At 36.6% G+C, this 20,475-nt stretch overlaps 1 protein-coding gene across 4 annotated transcripts in view; it reads left to right on the forward strand.

Moving 5' to 3' along the window:
* Window positions 1-17,147, forward strand: part of APP (amyloid beta precursor protein) — a 125,906-nt gene extending 108,759 nt beyond the window's left edge. For 2 of the 4 annotated variants that reach the window (XM_063305460.1, XM_063305458.1), the window contains 4 exons: window positions 5,534-5,587; window positions 10,582-10,682; window positions 12,709-12,855; window positions 15,872-17,147. In XM_063305460.1, the coding sequence (XP_063161530.1) occupies window positions 5,534-5,587; window positions 10,582-10,682; window positions 12,709-12,855; window positions 15,872-15,973 (404 nt within the window). In that variant the 3' untranslated portion in view covers window positions 15,974-17,147. The remainder of the gene's footprint in view (window positions 1-5,533; window positions 5,588-10,581; window positions 10,683-12,708; window positions 12,856-15,871) is intronic. The other 2 variants (XM_063305461.1, XM_063305459.1) reach the window with 1 other exon arrangement.
* The last annotated feature ends 3,328 nt before the right edge of the window (window positions 17,148-20,475 follow it).

A 20,475-nucleotide genomic window follows, 5' to 3' on the forward strand; every position in this document is an offset into this window, starting at 1 on the left:
GGGATGAAGTTCATATAGCCCATTGGACTGAGAATCAGTCAAAACTGAAGTGAGATGCATGACCACCTTAGAGAATTAATCCAGAGAAATTGTCAGAAATGGTTATAACTTGAAATAATAGACACCTGATTAAGAGAACTGCTCTGAATTCCTAATGAGTAAATATTACTAACTTGGAGATTTAATGAAAGTGAAACTTAAAGGAATATTATACATTTAATAATTAACATTATTAAGTGGCATATTTAAAAATTGCTACTATTATCTAGAGATATGCAAAATATTCCATGCATGAACTACTCTATTTGTGTAACGGCTATTGTTTCTGAGTAGTCTATGCCCAAACCAAAACATGAAAGTTTTAAATATTTTGGTCCATGTGCAAAATAGTGCTGTTTTGGTCTGTTTGTGGACCAAAAACAGTCCATTCCAGGCAGAAGTGTCTCCAAGGGAGAATAGGAATGAAGATTATAAGAAGAGTCAAGGACATCAGTTACAGCTGAGAGGAAGGAAAAGCACACCGACCCCTCTCTCTTCTCTTCCCTCCCAGCACAGCATATCTCATTGGCCCACCCCCACATCTTCCCAGCCTTTTCCTTCCCTTCCTTTAAACGGTCCTCAGCCATTGTCAATGTGTCAGCATGACATCCTCACCTCAATCTTCCTAATGTCTTCCTACATCTTGTAGGATAGTGTTGGCCATGTTGCAGAATGCACTCTCCATTCATTTGTGGTAACAAAACTCAACAAGCTTGGCCTCTTCTCACATAAGCTGAAAGTGAATTCTGAGTGGCTATCAAAAACCTGATGCTTTCTAAATGTGCTGGAGTACAGCTTCCGTCTTCCTCATCCACTATAGCCACACTTTGAGATTTAAACTTAAATACAACTAGAAAGCTCACTTTTGGAGAAACGTAAAACAGAGACAAAAAGGCTGTTGATGCAAGTGTACTTTTCCATCCTTATTGCATCCACAGACTATGCCTTTGTGGCTCTATTTATTGTGACATGCTCCCATTTTTGGGATGGGATAAGATTTTCCCAAAAGGCGCCATGAACTCTTGGGGCAACATTTGGCAGATAAAATAATTTAAATTTGCTCTAGTGTACTCTGTATTGGTGGAGATAGAGGAGGTGACTGGGTAAGGATTTTGCAGGGTTATCTGTGATTTAGTTTTGGTTTGTAGATTCAAGAAAGTAGGTAGCCACATGTGTGCTTGAATCTGTGCCTGTCCTGGCTTTTTCAGGAAACTACAAGGGTGTGAGGGATTAGATCCAGGAAGTTGTGGATGCCTCACTTATGGAAAGCATTATGCCTGCTGCCTTGGAAGATGTGGTAATGCATCTCCTCACTGGAGTCAGCAAATCTTGATAATTAATTGTTGGAATGGTTCCAACATTCCTTTTTAAAGAAAAGTTGTTAAAAGAGTGATGGGGCTCCAGCCACAGACCACCCTAGTGGTAATAGATTATTTAGAGTGGAAGTCAGGATTCATAACTAGGCATGGACAAAAACCACTTTGATTCCCTTACTGGATGGCTTGCATTGGGATATGGATGGGTATAGTACAGTCCTCTGGTCCTTTTATATCTCTTGAGTTCCTTTGATACCATCTACAATTTGTGGGCAATATATTGCAGTGTTTCTCTCCTTCCTGTCTGAACAGTACCAGTCAGTGGTAGTACATTTACATGGGTCTGCCTTTGAAGACTACCTGGAAGCTACAAGTAGTGTGGTTGTCCAGCAGTTACTGACTTGTACTGCTGCAGGGATCATCTTTCTCTCCCCTATTAATTAACATCTATATGAAGATGCTGACATAGGTAATCTACTTGGTTTGAGCTATGTTATCTCAGAGGTAATTTACTTGGCTTGAGATGTGATATCATGTCTTATTAACACATCTCAGATCAAGTGGGAAAAAAACAGAAAATAACTCTGGATAGGAAGACTTCCCCTGAAGACACAGATCCACATTTTGAGGATCCTCCTAGATACAGCTGCTGCCTTAAAATCCTGGCAGAAAACAATTCAAGGAACATACCTCAAGGCCATGATTAGTTTACATATTAGAAAGAAAGGTTAAGGTTACAACACAAGAATTCCAGTTATTCCGGTACTTTCTAATGAAGCCTCTATTCTGGCAGAAAAGTCTACTTCCATTTCCTAGTGCTGTTAGTGAGGGCATGAAAAGAGGGTAGAAACTTGGCACTTCTTTGAAAATGGGACAATGCATTTGCTCATAATTTTGATAACTGCCAATCTCCTTACTAGTCTATATCCTCATTACCTCATGGACTGACTACTGCAATGCACTCTATGTGGACTGGAGACTGTCTGGAAGCTGCAAATGGTAAAGAATGCAGCAGCCTGTTTACAGTGGATGGGAGCCACCAGGGTAACATAATCCTTAACGTCCTTCTTGGCATGGTGCCTATATATCTGCAGGAACGCCTGCATCAGGTAGAATCAACTCCAGATTGTTTGGCCCAGAGAAACATTTTATGAGTCCTCTCTCATGATATCAGAGGACAACGCTAGAATATGTTACTTTTAAAATTATGGTCATCTATTTTATGTAAAATCTTATCTGTGGAGATCCAGGTGGCATCTTTGCTTACAGTTTTCCAGAGCAAGACATACCGTTTTGGTACAGCGTTTGGCTGTTGAAGGGTATAGAAGTCACTCTGATGACATTTTTTAGGGGGTGTGTTTTTATGGATTATAAATCATCAAAACTCTGAATGAAGTTAGAAATATAGATATATAGAAATATAAATATATGAATGCAAACCTTGTGGAATCTTCTGCAAAGCACAGGAGTTCCATTCAGTCAAGATTTTAATGGATGGCAGTGCCTAAAACTGTCAGTCAATAAATTTTCTGTTGTTACCTCAAAAAGGGGGAAAACAAGTATGAGAGCTTCCACAGATTGTGACTGTAAACCCCATAATTCACATGGCAAGAAAAAGCTTTTCTTCTTACTGATACTCTTAATTTTCTTCAAGTGAAAGTCTTAGGCCTCCCAACACAAAGGAGGTCTCCAAAGTCTAATTATGACATATGATTTGAATATAGAACCCACCCAACCATCGGTGGCCGTACTGTTCATCTGCAGGCTGAGATTTGAATAAAAGCAGGTCCTACCCAACATATCTCTGAATATCTTCTATCCATAATAGGTACCTGTAGTTATATAGGTGACACTCCTAAAATGGTAAGAGTAATTTGAAAGAGGTACTAAGTACCCAGAAAAGTGGTAGGAGACTAACAAGCATTCATTAAAAATGCTTCAATTGGATTCCTGCACTGATCATACAATTGGACCCAGAGCCTGTATTTACTTCATTTATTATCTACAAAAAATTGACTTTTGGTGGGAATTTAAAATCATATTGCAAGATACTGAAAGCCACTGTTGTGTGAGTTCAAGAATGTTGTCACATATGCCATACAGGGATATCACTGGAGGCTGAGAGGACGGAGAGAAGAGAAGGGGTTGGGAAGATTAGAAATACACTGTCTCATGGGTTATGATATGCAGGGAGCTGTTGAGAGGAGAGGGGGAGAGCAGGGTAGACACATACCAGTCTTATCCTACTCATTTTTTCCAAATTTTGACTATTCTGAAACCCAGAAAAACCAAAATGTTCCAGATTTCAGTTCTGCCAAACCATGGCTAGCCTGAAATGGTTCAGTAGAACTTCTAGAATGTGGTTCCAAATTCAGAATAAGACTTTTTTTATCATCCCCGCCTGTTAACACTTCTATGATTATTTATTTATTTTGTCAATTTATATGGCTGCCCAAATAGCAAAATGGAATTAAAATTTTAAAAAATACATCAACAAGTCACACATACACAAAAAGATTATAGCATGACCAAGGCTACAATCATTCAATTTTTGAATAGTCACAAATTGGCTCATCCTTTACCCTGGCCCAGTGCCCAGAGAAAAAGCTAGGTCTTTAAGGCTTTGTGGAGAGCCAATGGGTTTGGCAAATCCCTGAGGGTATGCTGTTCCAAAGGGCAGGCTCTATGACAGAAAAGGCACAGTTTCTGGGTCTTGCTGGAGGGCACAATTTTAAAATGGATTTTCTGCTGAAAGTAACAGATTACATGATCTTTAGTACTTACTCTACATTCCTTGTACATTTCTGATTCTTGCAATTGCTGCTTGGTATTTTTTTTTTATATTGTCCAATTTTCATAAAAGGTAGCTTTTTTATTGATTATGTACCATCAAGTTTGTGTCAACTCTTAGGGACCACATAGATAAATATTCTTCATGATGATCTGTCCTTAACTCATACAACAGCACACACATTGTCACTGTAACTGAGTCCATCCACCTTGCTGCTGGTTGTCTTCTACTTTTTCCTTCTATCTTTCCCATCATTAGAGCCTTCTCCAGAGAGCTAGGTCTTTGAATAATTGTCTGGGGTAGGATAATTTGACCCTGGTCATTTGTGCCTTGAGTGAGAACTCTGGGTTAATTAAACCAAATGCCTTTTGTTCTTTTGAAAATTATAAATTTGCATGTGCTCATAAATGTGTAACATGCTCTAGTATCCCTACCTAATAGATTTGAAGATTACAAATGTATCGTAAGAATGTAGGCATTATTGAACTAAACATTAAACTTGGTTAGTATGCAGGTGACTGCTTGGCAGGCAAGCTGAGGAACAGATGTCAAGGCAAAGACTAATATATGTAGCTACCATCTTCTATAAATTTTATAATTACACAACTTTCAAGATACTCTAGAAGAGCCTTTTCTAATCAAATGCCTTTCAAGTATGTTGGATGGCAATTCTTGTAATTTCTGATTTGGCTTAAAAATAATGGGAGTGATCCAACATGTATAGACAGCATCAGGATTTTTTTCTAAAACATTGTTTTAGAAATATTTTTTTTAGTGACAGAAAATATTGGTTTTGAAAAGGTTAATAAGTTCTTAGGCTTCTTTCAGTTATTCTGTTACAAAGTAGATTGCAGCAATTGTTTTGAGATTTATGATAGTGTTTGATGATGATGATGATGATGATGACAACAGCAGCATAACTTCTAAAGGACAAAAAAAATGAAGGGAGTAAGAAGTACTATTAACTAAGTGGTATGTGTTTACTTGTGGTATTTATGTTGTCAGTTATTTTTTAAAAATAGGCAAGATAATTTATTTTACCTTGAAAAGAATTCTTTTTCTTTTCTATCACAGAATTATTTTTTTTATTATTTTGGTTCAGCATAGCTAAATTGTAACAGCTAGAAATGGATTACACTAACATGTCAGTTGCATATATGCATTTAGTTTGAAAATGTTCTTGTTTCTTTCTTTTTGTTTTCAGGATTAACTTAAAGCAGATCTTTTTTCCCAGCTGTTGCTTTTGTAACTTCATTTATGGCATATATCTTTCCTGCACTGTCCCAATCAAAACCATAGGCAACTTGTTTTCGAAGTTTTTGTTTATTTCTTTTTATTTGCTCTTTATCTTTCCTTTTTATTTATTTCTTTGGTTGCACATCCCCAGTTGAGCCAGTTGATGCCCGCCCAGCTGCAGACAGAGGACTCACCACACGACCAGGTATATAATTTGCATGGCTTTTACCTAACCTGTGTTGTCCTGCATGTCTATATTTGGCTTAAGCTGGAGGAATCATATTTTCTTTGTCATATTTCTCTGCTGAGCTCTTCTGTCTTTGCATAGGCATGATTTAAAAACAGTAACACACAAACAAAATAATCATGCTTAAATATTTCCATTGACCCATGTATTATGTATATCAAGAATATGATGAAATTAAAAGTGGAGTGATTGAATGCTTTAGGAAGTTGTTGTTTCTATTTAGTTTTTCCCCCTGTATCTTAAACATTCAGCAGCATCTATTTGATACGCAAAGTATGGTTATTTCATGATACAATTTTATGCATGAAACATAAAAGTTTGATAAGATATATGGACTGTAAAAATTGCCATCTATTCAGTACAAAATGCAAAAATTGTTATAAGCTACACCACCTCATCATTCACCCTTCATTTACTATGTAATGTAATTTATCCATCTTACCATACTCTTAGTCTAAGTAGTTAAACACTGGTAAATAGCACTTTCCCCTTCTTTCATGAGTGTAACTCAAGCATATTTTCACAAGTGAGTATGTATGTGTATAGAATTAGTGGGATATGGAGGCATTTAATTTTGGTGTACAATAAACATTAAAATAACTTGTTCACTAATAAGTCACTCATGCAGTGCTATATAAGGTAAACATATCACACTGTTCTGTAGTTCCCAAGTTCCCAAGACATTTGTTTGTATTTTCATTTTATTGTGTATATTGTTAAGACCATAAGCAAAGAAAATGTAATTAATTTCTTTTGAAGCAACAACAAATTAATATTTAATATTAATCATATTGCACAATGCAACAGTTAAAAATAAAGAAAATAAAAGTTCAACATAAATAATCACCAAAGATTTCCCTTGGTTTACAGAAGACAGTTTACAAATCTCTTCTAAGGATTATTAGATAGAATTTGTCCACTAAGTTTTATTTCTTTGCTTTCCAGTCCACCATAAACAGGCCTACTGAAGTGTTCAACAAATCTTAATAAAATATCTGCAAGAGTACAGATTGGAAGGAGGGATTTCAGTTTCCTCAGGTCAACAACTAGTTTAAATAATTGCTTTTAAAATAACTTGTTGTTTTACATGGTTTACTAGACTCTCTTTTTCACAGCAACCATATCCAGTTGCCAATTACAGGACTTCAGAATGAATGTGACATTTTTGCTGTTCTTGACGAAGTCGTATAAATCAAATCCTGCGAACACTACAAATATTTTTGGAATAAATAATTGACTCACTATTTTTCATCTAAAATGAAACCTGTTCAAAAACTCAGCTGCTGACTTAGTAATTTCTTCTTGGCTTTAATCTTTGTCATGTATTATAAGCTATAGAAATCTATTTTCATGCCGCTTCATTTTCTTAAGGAAAAATATCTCGGGCTGGGAGTGGGAGACAAAAACTGACAGTCCACTCAATGAAATACTTTGTGTAATCTAGTAGGATAAGTTTGGTTCTTGGAATTCCCCTATTAAAAATCTCATCCTGTGGCAGTTAATTTGTACTGCTGGACTGTATGGTAACTTTTAACATAGTAACCCTTATTGATCCTACAGAAAATTTGTACTGTTTGAAAGCTGGCATAAGGATTTATTGCTCTTAAGCTCAAATACATTTATAATGCTAATTATTAAATTACACCCTGTCTTCATTTAGCAACCGCAATCCGTTCCAGCAACTTTGTTCTTAAGCAAAATGGTCGCTAAGCGAACATGTGACAGAGAGAGACGCTGCGAAGATCACTGGCTGCTGCCATCTAATTCATATAAAGTTTCTTGTACAGTGTCCTGTGCTTGATCTGTTGTTCCCCCTCCCTGCCCCTTTTTTTGCCCTCTCACAGGGCGGACAAAATGTTTACACAAGATTTCTTCCTGAGCTGCTTTCCTCTGCAGCGCAGGGCTTTCCTAAAAAGTGCTAACTGCAAGTTAACAAGCTCAGCAATGTAACCTTGGTTAGTTGATTAGAACTCTCCAACCAGCTCCGCTGCTGAGTGTTTCTCACTGAAGGCGTTTGTTCTCAGGCACACAACATTTGGTTGTAAATGCATGCATTGGTCAGAAAATGATTTTTTTTTTAAAAAATTACAATTGTATTTGTGAACGGTCGCTAACCAAAATGACAAGCGGCTGTAATTTCTAAATTTGCTTCTAAATATTGTCTCAAAATGTGGATTTTAAAAAATGTATTGACTTGCATCTCAAAAGTATACTAATGTGAAGTTTAATTAATTTATTTATTAGACCTATATTTTCCTCCAGGAGATCAGGGCATGTTTTTCCCACAACTCTGTGAGATAGACTAGTAACTTAAATAACAATAAATCATTGAAAGGATTCATGTCTTTAGTTGTATAGGTGTGAATCCCTAAACAGATTTCACACTTGAATATAATGTTCAAATTAAGGTAGTAACTCAGTGTTGAATCTGCTTCTCAAATGTTAAACTTGAACATCTAGCTTTCATTACAGATAAGCACAGAAAACCGTGAATTAATTTAGCAAATACTTCTTAGTCTGACAATTGTATATGTTCATCACACTGGAATAAAATGGAAAGTGTGAAATTTTGCAAGCTTTACTGTCATCCAGATTGTTTGGATATTAACACATACTGGCACATAGCTACTGTCCATGAACAATTGAGCATTTATACTGATTCAGAGCAAAAAGAAAACTGCTAACCACTGTTTTTTTTTCTAAACTTGCTTAAATATTGACAGATACCCATTCTTTCCAGTCTATTATGCAACTAGCAACCCTGACCCAACACAAATAAATTTTGACATAAGTCGCCACAGCCTGGATTGATTGTTTTTCAAGGGATAGACCTGTTGTAACCTGCTTGTGGCATCAATTCCCTAGCAAATTTGCATATATTTGCTTTATTAAAACAGATTATAAGGGACTATATTTGAAGGAATCTGTAACGTTGTTGTTGTTAGAAATTGTAGCTCTACATACTAATAAGCACAAATAATGATAAAACCTCCCACTCAGATAAATAAAATCCTTATTTCATTAATTACATATTCCTTATGATATTAATCACAACTTATAAGGCCATACATGTATTTTGTTCCCTCCATAAGGATAAAGATAAGGCTGGCTTTATCTTTCTGAGGTCAAGACATCCTGGCCTTGAGAAGTCCTTAAAAGGGTCTTGCCAGAACCTGGAGAGGATATCAGCAACTATTTCAGGTGGTGGATACCAAAAGTAAAAATAAAGGACAAAATCTTACATGATTGCTACATCTCATGAGATTTCAGCATACTTACACCTGAGATTTTGATGAAATATCACATGTAAACATTGAAATAAAGTTTCTGAACATCATTGAGATTTTGGAAAGCAATCAAACCTGATTATTTCAACAGACCTTTGAGGGGGAATTGGCTTGAGAAAGATTATTCCTGGGTAAAAGTGTACAGTTGTATGGGTAAATTATTCCTTGAGATAAGAATGTTATGTAGTAATATTTATTGCTTAGCTATTTCTGCTATTTTAACCTTATTTACATACATTACGATTGTAAGCTGGTCAGATTGGTTGATACAAGCCTAGTTTAAATAAATAAATAAATGGCAATCTTCATAATAAATTCAGCCCTTTTCTTTTCAAATATTAATTTTTATTAAATATTGCAGTACTGTGGGCACCATGTATCTCATTCCACTTTTGTCTTAAGAGTTGTAGTTACCTAAATACTAATTTAAATTGGAATTAAGTATCAGAATATAAATTTTGTTATCCATTATCAATGATCTTTTGGCTGAGAAATGCATATAAACTAGCATTTTACAATAGTATGTATCTATAGCTTTAGGGCCTGATCGTCCAACATTTCCCTTTCTCTGAATGAGCCAAAAATGCTATTTTGGACTTGCACTTTGAGAAATGAAAGAATATTCAGGGTGTAGCTGCAACCAAGATTCTCTGTTGATGTTAGTGTTAGTTGCCTCAATGGGCCAGTTCAAACAGTCAGGCATAGCAGTCTCAGCTAGTAAGTCAGGAATAAGAATCATGCCTTCAGGCTTGTTCCAACTCAATTTCCGGCTCATGTCAGCATCACTGCCTACATCATGGCTAATTTAAACGAGTTTCCTATTAGCATATAATAAGAAAACTAGTTTCATACTAATATTGGAAAGTTGTATATTTCAAACATAACAAAAATACAACTTAAAATAACCACAGTTCCACTACTGAAGTGAATACATTCAGGCATGACAGTTGTTCCTAACAGAATTAAACAAGTTGAGATTACAACCTTTACTAAACTTAGTAAGAGTTAAAGAGAAACCAGTTTATTGTGAAATTCTATACTTTTTTGTTTGAAGATTAGGTTAACGGCAACTAGGCTTATTTTCAGGGCTGGAAATGTTTCATGCAGTTCCTGTGATGCTCCCATTCTCCATCACAGTAACTGCCTTGAAGAGGTGGGTCAGACTTTCCCTCAAACTGCCATGAAGAAAATGCAGAAAAAGGAACATTATTAGGGACTGGATTCTGCATCAGTTATTTTGGGGTGCTATCAACTGTATAAGGTAGGTAATAGAAAATACATAAAGCAATGCTAAAATATTTTAGGAAAGTGGAGATCCTCAACATGTCAGCTGAAGCAGAACAAAAGTTGAAGTCCCCAGTGTGGGAGAGAAGCAAAAGGTGGAAAAGGCTCTTGGAAAATTTTGTAAATTAATATTTAATTATCCCTCCTATTGTCAAAGTCCCCATGCATCCATGAAACTGTTGGTAAGATTACTTGGCCTCTTTTTCCTCTGAACACTGTTGGTAGTCTCTAAATTACTAGTGTAGTCTATTGCCTTGTTCACTGTTTTTCTTTGTAAATCTTAATATATTTTTTTTGTTGGCAGCTATGGGGGATGGTGTTCATATAACTACTTTTAAAAGTTTGTTTTTACTCACTTCTTGGTTTTTTGGGTTAATACAGGCTCTGGATTAACCAATGTTAAGACAGAAGAAACCTCAGAACTAAAGATGGATGCAGAATACAGACATGATTCAGGATATGAAGTACATCATCAGAAACTGGCAAGTGTAATCTCCATTCTTAGATTTAATGTCATTAAATGAAACACTAGTTTAATAGTTATTACTGTTGTTGCAGTGTTAATTTGTTTATGAACCTGTTTCATATAAATCTCTTTAGGGTGTTGTCCTGTGATTATTCAAATCTTAATACTAAGAAACCATATTATCTTACTTTCAGTGTCAGTAAAATAACTTACAAACACTTACATTACATTACATTACATTTTTATGTACGTATGTATATAATTTTTTCAGTAAATTATAATACAGGTGGTCCTTGTTTATCGACCACTTGTTCAGCAACTGTTCGAACTTACAACAGCACTGAATGAGTGGTAGTTATGATCAGATCCTCGTACTTACACCTGGTGCAGCATCCCTGCAATCACATGATCATGATATGGGCACTTGGCATCTGGCTAGCGATTACAACATCACAGAGTCCCATGGTCACATGATCATGATTTGTGACCATTACTGCCAGCTTCCCACAAGCAAAGTCAGGGGGGAAGTCAGCAGGAAGTCATAGGTTGTGGTCATGTGAGCTCCTTCCTTAATGACCCATGCAGTCCTCACTTAAAGGCAACCGTTACTGCGAGAACTGCCATCACTAAGCAGCGCAGTCACATGGTTTTTCAGCTTACAACTGCATTGTTTAATGACATTGCTGCTGGTCCCAATTACTGTAGGTAGGTGAGGACTACCTGTAAACCTTTTCTATAGTGCATGGCTAAAGAAAAGCACCACAGAAAGAAGTAAGCAGTGGACAGAAATGGATTCTGTATTCTTCATCACAGTATTTGATTTTGATTTGCTTTTTAAACTGGCCACCATCATATTTCCTATCTTCATTGTATGTGAGTGGACAGAACCCTCCACTTAAATGAAACAGGTCTCCTGCTGTCCCTTCTAGTTTTCTCCATACACAGGGTTTATTGATCTTAAAATTTTAGGTTTAATGAGATTTGAACCCATAACATGTCTTTCTTGCAACTCAGGCATAAGAGTAGGAAAGAGAAAAGAGAGGTACCAGAACCATAATTCAGGAGCAGAAAAATGGGAAGTGACTCTAAGACCTTTACATAGTTCTTTTCTAATCTTTATATCTGGATCTAGTTTGTTTTTTTCTTCAGCTGCTCAATCTGTCCTAGATATTAAATAAGTAATGATACAATATTTGGTTTCTTTGTGGAACACGTTGATGAGACAAAATAATGGCAAAAATTAAAATTTGCATAAGAACCATATTTGCATCAAAGCTTAAATAATGATAAGCTCATTTTAAAAAAGATACTTCATCTATTTGATGCTAATAATTGTGGATTCTCAGGGCTAAAGAGAAGAGTCCAGATTGCATTGAATTTGAATATTTGGAGGGCTTAGCCTGCAAAGTTCACAAGAGTTAAATATGTATTTCTGAAATTCTTGAGGAAGGATTTGTTTTGCGGTGCCAAAATGAGCAGAGGAAGATTTTCCTTATATTCTTTAATTATTCTGTAGGTTATATGCCAAGGAAATACTCAGGGAGCTGAAAAGCATTTGTCTAATAAAGGGCTCAATTTTTTTTATCCTTTAAGTGTTACGATAAAATTAGTTTGCCTTAAAATGCCACTTTTTTTTCTTAACTTACTTGATCACCCATCTGAGGATCTGGAATTCCTCAGAATATGTTCTGCTATCTCAGTCTGTTTGGGTAACTCCTGCAGGGAAACTTTTTTATAAGCCCTGCCAGTTCTTCTCCAGAGAGGCTTTCCGAGTGCCTGCAAAACTCACTGTCTGATATTTGCTTTCCTAGGCTACAAGAGCATCATGTGATAAATAATAAGTGCTCTTAACTTTAAAATATGAGAATCAGATTGTGATAATTTGCCTCAGGAAACAACATTTAGGTATTTAGTTTGAACTTGTTCACTTTGGAGAAAATATTGGATTATACATTGCAAATGCGTCACTTTGCAAAGTTAAAAAATTCATTGGAAACAACATGTTATCTTCTAATTTGATAACTCATTATTTTTATGTTTAGGTATTCTTTGCTGAAGATGTAGGTTCAAATAAAGGTGCCATCATTGGACTAATGGTAGGGGGTGTTGTCATTGCAACAGTCATTGTTATCACTTTAGTGATGCTAAAGAAGAAACAGTATACATCTATCCATCATGGTGTAGTGGAGGTGAGTGAAATAGTATTAAATAGAATTAAATCTATCTCTGTAACTTCAGTGTATTTAATAGAATGGTGTTAACTGCCCATATGAGGTGTGTCAACTGTATTCTTAATATTCCAGTTTTTTAGTATATAAGTCAGTTTTTCCAGTTAATATCCCTGAGATATATTGGATACATAGACCTGTGCTCCAAAAGAACAGTTAAACTGAGATTTCAGTTATAATATATGTTTCTTTTACCAAGTCATCTTGTCTGCCTCCTGAAGAATCTGTATAACAACCAAGTAGCAACAGTAAGAACAGACCATGGAACAACGGACTGGTTTAAGATTGGGAAAGGAGTACGGCAGGGCTGTATACTCTCACCCTACCTATTCAACTTGTACGCAGAACACATCATGCAACATGCTGGGCTTGAGGAATCCAAGGCTGGAGTTAAAATCGCTGGAAGAAACATTAACAATCTCAGATATGCAGATGATACCACTTTGATGGCTGAAAGCGAAGAGGAACTGAGGAGCCTTATGATGAAGGTGAAAGAAGAAAGTACAAAAGCTGGCTTGCAGCTAAACCTCAAAAAAAACAAGATTATGGCAACCAGCTTGATTGATAACTGGCAAATAGAGGGAGAAAACGTAGAGGCAGTGAAAGACTTTGTATTTCTAGGTACAAAGATTACTGCAGATGCTGACTGCAGTCAGGAAATCAGAAGACACTTAATCCTTGGGAGAAGAGCAATGACAAATCTCAATAAAATAGTTAAGAGCAGAGACATCACACTGACAACAAAGGTCCGCATAGTTAAAGCAATGGTGTTCCCCGTAGTAACATATGGCTGCGAGAACTGGACCATAAGGAAGGCTGAGAGAAGGAAGATCGATGCTTTTGAACTGTGGTGTTGGAGGAAAATTCTGAGAGTGCCTTGGACTGCAAGAAGGTCAAACCAGTCCATCCTCCAGGAAATAAAGCCAGACTGCTCATTTGAGGGAACAATATTAAAAGCAAAACTGAAATACTTTGGCCACATAATGAGAAGACAGGACACCCTGGAGAAGATGCTGATGCTAGGGAGAGTGGAGGGCAAAAGGAAGAGGGGCCAACCAAGGGCAAGGTGGATGGATGATATTCTAGAGGTGACGGATCCGTCCCTGGGGGAGCTGGGGGTGTTGACGACCAACAGGAAGCTCTGGCGTGGGCTGGTCCATGAAGTCACGAAGAGTCGGAAGCGACTAAACGAATAAACAACAATATGTTTCTTTATGCCATCCATGTAACAGCATGGAATAGATTGTATATCTCTGAAATCTCAAGGTATTAAAAGGTATATGTCACCATTTTTAAAGGTATGAAATTATAGAATGTTTAACCTGTGGATGGAAGCACTGACTGTATCATCTTTCTACATAGTGTCTGTTGGGAACCAAAGCACAGTGAATGACAGCTGTGATTTTTTTCAGGGCCAATCCTCAGTTGAGTGATTTGCTTGACTATTATAACAGGACTGAACATTCATCTGCTTTTAAACAGCTTAAACAAATGTTAAAGAAACAATGAGTTTTATACAGTATTTCTTATATCTAGAAGCATTATTTCAATACTCCTATGTAAAAGTTGGGGAGAAGGACAGATTCAGCATTGCCTATTAACCAGCAGAATCTCAGATACTTTCATGATTGTTAGTAATCATGAAAATAACAACAACAATAATACAATCTCACAGTGTTTGTAATGTTCAAAAGACCATTACTAGTTCAAAAGAAACTAAGTTATATCAGTGACACATCTAAAATATTATGGTTCATCTTGCCCTCTGTTTTCCAGTGACAGTAATATATTTATCAAAGTAGCAGAGTATCATGCCAGCCCATGCCATAAACAAAGTGATTAAACTGTTAGTATGATAACAAGTAAGCAATTATATGACAAAACATTTAAGGATTTTGTATGCAATGTCAGAGCATGCAGTAGTGAAGGCCCTGCTTAACAAGCCAGAACACAGTCAGTCCTGTTCTAACTAATAAGGATGAGCCCATGTTCAGGCCTACACTACGGTAGAGAAGCCTAAATACTTCTTTGCATTTACTGTGTCTGTGGAGTCCTGACTAACAGCATTTTTTATAGTGACCCATTCCCTTTTGGGTAATAGGTTAGTGAAAGATCTTCCTATTTGTTGTTATGAGCAGTTTGCCAGGGACTTTGAAATCAAAGTTGTTCATATTCATGCTAAGCTAGATGGGCAGAGTCTCATGATATGACAGAATTATCTTGCAAGACCAGCTCAGACTCCTTTGTGCCTGTGATGCCTAAAGATGTTGCCAGGATCCTCTGTGGAATATACTCAGTGACCTGAAAATTAGATTCTTGCCCCTTGGATGGTACATGTGTCCAGAAAAGGCATGAGTACTAAAAGTGGTGAAGGCACTGTTGGGGTAATGCTGCCTGTTTTAAAGGAGAGGGTAATGTGCCACATTCTCAAAAAGCCATCTATTGACCCAGCTGTCTTAGATAATTATCAGCCAGCCTCCTACCAAGTGTTTCTTGGCAAGATTGTTGATAAAGTCATTGACCCTTAACTACAGAGATCCTGGATGTGATAGATTATCTGGATCCCTTAGAATTGGGTTTCAAGCCTGGGCCTCACTGGTTGCTCTTGTGGATAACCTGCAGTGCCAACAATCATGGCATCCTTTTGAGCCATATGAAAGGCTTGGAAATTGGAGGCACTGTTTTGCAGTGGTTCTGTTCCTTCCTGATTGGGCGGTTCCAGTCAGTGTTGTTGGGAGGAAAGAAATGACAATCTCAGTAGCAGCTCCTTCATTCTGGAAGAGCATACCCTCCCCAATGTCAGATTGGCCCCCACCCTTCTGCCCTTCCATCAACTGGTAAAAATTTTAATAAAGCAGTAACAGATTTTAACTTACATTTAATTATTTTTATGGATGATTTTAGCTCCACATAGAGTTGTGCAATTGTGAGCTGTCCATGTTTGGCTTTGACTGTGCTCTCCTTTGGCCTGCTTTAGGTGGATGCTGCAGTGACACCAGAGGAACGCCACCTTTCTAAGATGCAACAAAATGGCTATGAAAACCCAACCTACAAGTTCTTTGAACAAATGCAAAACTAGAACACCATAGCAACCTCATGAATTGGACAGCAAAGTGATTGCTTCACTGCCCATCGATGTTCAACTGAAAGTAATATGGAAATAAGCAAACAAACAAAACAAAATAATAATGTTTTATTATTTACTCATTATCGCCTTTTGACAGCTGTGCTGTAACACAAGTAGATGCCTGAACTTGAATTATAAAATCAGTAATGTATTCTCTTTCTTGACATTTCAGTCTTTACACTACATTATTAATGAATGTTTTTGTGTACTGTAAAGTTAGCTGTACTTAACTAGTGCATGAATAGATTATTTCCTGATTATTTATCATACAGCTCCTTTAGCCAGTTGTATATTATTCTTGTGATTTGTGATGAACAAAACATTAAGTCCTAATTGAAATATACTTTAAGAATTGATGGGGGATGCTTTTTGTGTATGTGGGGTTGAGCTGCTTCTCTTTGCTAAGTTTTCCTTTTTCTGCTTACTATGCATTTTAAAGAAAAAAAGTTTTGGGATTTTTTTTTTTTTAGAAAAGTATTCCAGATGAGTTGAGATTATTTTCCTCTGCAGTTGCATTTTATTGTACAGATTGTTGCTTCTGCTGCACTAGTGATGTAGAAAATCATGGGAATACACATTTGTTTCTTTGTGCCTGTTTTATGTGCACACCTTTAGGCATTGAGGGAGTAAAGTTTTTTCCATGTATCTTTTCATCTTCAAAGAAAAAGTATCATCCCTGTCAGTCACAAGCACTTTTATACCAGGGCAGGGTGCAGGGAGGGGTGGGGGAAATGCCTGCTGGTTTAAAAATTAATGGGAGGCCGACAAATGTTTCTGCAGGATAATATATACAATTGCTTAATGAATTGATAGCTTTCTACACTGTGTTACATAAATAAATTACAAATAAAACCATTGGGCAAGAGTTTTATTTGGATGGAGAAGTTACATTTTGGGAGGGATGATTTTAATAGTGACCATCAAGTGGTAGGTTGGGGGAGGGGGTATCTAGTTTTTTTTTCTCCCCCAAAAAGATATGATTCATAGAATTTCCCCTTTAAATACAATTGATAAAAATAGCAGCGGGTGAGAGGGTTGTTTGCCTTGGCATGCCTTCCCTCTGAAATGTCTCTTTTTTCAGTTTGTAAAATAGTGTTTTAATGTAAATAAATACATTCCTGGAGGAGTTTCATTGTAGTAGTGTGATTCTGTGATAGCTGTCCTGTGTTACCTGCTTGACTGTACATTTTACGCCACAAAGAATACTCAAGCATCCCTGGTAAATACTGAATGTTTGAAGCTGTTCCTCACAACATTTTAATTTAGCAAGCCTTGTTTAATACATAATTGAGCTCAGTGGGATTTTCTTATCAGTAAATGTTGAAATCTATCAAAAATTTCAAGGCTGATTATCTTCTGGCAGTAAGGGCATTTGAGGAAACAGGATTGGCTTTTCAAGTACCATGCTTTAATTTTTGTAAATAACTGAAAAAGAAAGAGATTGTATTCTGGTAGGCAGGAAAAGTGTATTTTTAGTCAAAAAGCTTCCGGTTCACTGGACCAACCTATTATCTTCTGTGGTAATAATGACACACAGACTAGTAATCTATGATATGCTCAGCCCCACGCTTCTTTACAGCCACCTATCGCTGCCTCTGAGCAGTCCAAGAAGAGAACCCAAAGAGTATTTTTTACCTAGCTCTCATCATCGTGTTCTTCTCTTCTGTTTAGTCAGAAAAGTATAGAATTTGTAGATCCTGGTTTTCTTAAATGTATATTTACATATAAAAGTGCAGCCCTCAAACTGTTTAACTGACTGACACAGCACGGTCTCAAAAGGAAACTATATAAACTGAGAGCAAGGCCCTCTCCCTGTTCACCATGAAGATGTTGCCTAGTCTGGCAATGAAATGTCTGCAAGAAAACGACAAGGCTCAGTGAGCACCAAGCACTCCACCATTCCATTTCATCTTTCTATGCATTGACTCTCTTAAAAGTGTTAAACCTCTAAAACTGTCATGAGTACTGATGGTGAACAGGAGTGGACCCTTATCCAGGGGGAAAAACGCATGCGTAGTTTAGAGGCTTTGAATCTTCCTTCGAAGAAACTAAGAGCAGACCCGCCCTAGATTTATGGGTTTTATCTATGAGGGTTTTCCCTCAGCCTTCAGTTTGACAGGATTTTCTGTCTAGTCAAGTAGAACAATAAACACTAGAGACCTAACCGTCTCAGCGTGGTTCTTCGATCCAAGATAGGACAAAAACACTGATAATTTCTATGATAAATTCAGCAAGATTATTGTATGCACAAAGATGGTAAGATTCAGTATTCCCACAATGGAGGAATAGTGGGTAATACTGAAGATGGAACTTGCTGAGATGGCCAAACTGACTTCTTTGATTAGAGAAAAGACGACATCTATGTTTATTACTGACTGGAAACCCCTTATGTAGTGCATAAGATGGACAAGTTATATACAGAAAATGAAGCACTGAAATATCTTACTAAGGAAGGTCAACAAACTCTTAATCTTTGCAAATAACAATTTTGTTTCAGTTTCATCATATTAGGCATTATTGCAGCTATCTACTTTAGCCAGTAGCAATGAATCCACTTTTATAGTAACAGGGCAAAAAGTAACTGATTTAGATGGCCAGCAAAACATGGTTTACTACTGAGACAAAACAAAATTCAAAATCTGTATGTCATTTAATTTTTTTCAAAGTTGAGGTGAAATGTGGGGATAAATACTGATTTTGCTTTCAATTTTCACTCAGCTCCACAAAAATGTGGAGGCATATTAATTTTTTAATTACAAAAAAAAATCACTTATGAAAATGTCCTTAAAGTGAAGAGAATGTCCTTAAAATATATAGGGATACATCGATGTTCTGCCAGCAAACGATTTAATAGCAATAGAAATAAAAACTGTAGAGGGCTCACTGCATCATTTTTTTTAATCAAGAATGAACTTTGTAGCATTTTTAATTACTAACAAATTTATTATCACATAACCTTTCCTGATTCACACTTCATCAAGAGAACATCTGCACAAGGAGCTTCATAACACCTATCCAATTTACAGGGTTAAGAAAGGTATAGGAGACACTACTCTGAAACTACTTAACAATTGCAGATTAAGGGGAAGGGAAACCATCATAAAAGAGCTAGGATCTGTCTAGCTAAGACTGATTTACATTTAATTCCATTGCTAGTGGTTAGCTTTCTATTGTGTGTTCCATGTTAGAAGAATTACATTTCCAGTAGTTTCCCTTCTATATCACTAACACATTCCTGAGAGATTCACAAGAACAATTCACTACGCTATTCTGTATTAATCTAAAGTTCATAGAAGCAAAGAATCATATCATTTGAAAGGACCATAAAATCATCTAACCCAACTTGGTGCAGGATCCATTACAGTACTGTACAATACTTGTGTCCTACAGTTTCCCTATCCAAATGCAGAATTTTACATTTTTCCGTTAAATTTCATCTATTCATTTCAGCCCACTGCTCAAGCTTGTCTAGAATTTTTTGAATCTTTTTAATCTAAACCATTAGCAGATCTTCTCAGTTCAGTTGAATAAGGGTCACTAGTTCTTTTTATTTTCCATACCATGGGCATTGGTGGTCAAACAGCTGAGGTTTAAAATACCATCCATTGGTACAGTATCTCTATTATAGCATCTTATGAAACTCAAGTTCCTATGTTGGCCTCCTGCTTTTGCCTTTGTATTCTGCTTTCTTCACGCCAGTCCTTGGCTGCATATTTGGTTCTGGACTTTTGCTACTCCATCTTTTCTAGATTAACTCCGAGACTGGTGAGGCACCTGTCACACACTTCCTTCTCCGTTTTTGCAAGACATATCCTCTCTCTTTCCAGGAGTCTTTGTAGGCCACTGTGATTTGCATAGCCAGTTGTTGACTTCCAGGATTGTGTCATGATTGCAACAGAAACGCTAAGAGCACGCAAGGCAAGGTGGGGGTTTTGTTGTTGTTGTAGGCATCTACTAGGAAAGATTATGCAGAAAATTGCATAGTGATTCACACAGAACTTTCTCACCATTATTTCTGGTTGCTGACCTGCTCCTGTTGTATTAAAGCTTTTGCATTTTGAAAGAAATAGATTTCCCTAATTTTGTCTATTAAATTAGGATTTATTGTATCTCTACATGAGTGAGGATGAGCTATTGTAATGTGTACACTATAATTGTACAAATTCAGATGTTTTATTAATAGAATTTACATATTTCAAGAGAAAAGTTGTATATTATATTCCTCTTACAAAGCATAACTGAAATGACGACCATCAGAAAGACCTGTATCCTGGATGAACATGTCATGTAGCACAGGGTATTCTAGCATTCTAAAAACTACTATTAATCTCCATCTATGTTATACACATATAGCATTTAGAGAGCAATCCTAAAAGTATGTGCAGTCTCCCCCGCACCCATGTATCTGTGAGGAAGTTTCCTTGGTACAGTTTCAGTCTTGGCAACTTGCTCTA

This window comes from Candoia aspera, chromosome 5 (assembly GCF_035149785.1).
Source record: "Candoia aspera isolate rCanAsp1 chromosome 5, rCanAsp1.hap2, whole genome shotgun sequence".
NCBI classification, from domain to species: Eukaryota; Metazoa; Chordata; class Lepidosauria; order Squamata; family Boidae; genus Candoia; species Candoia aspera.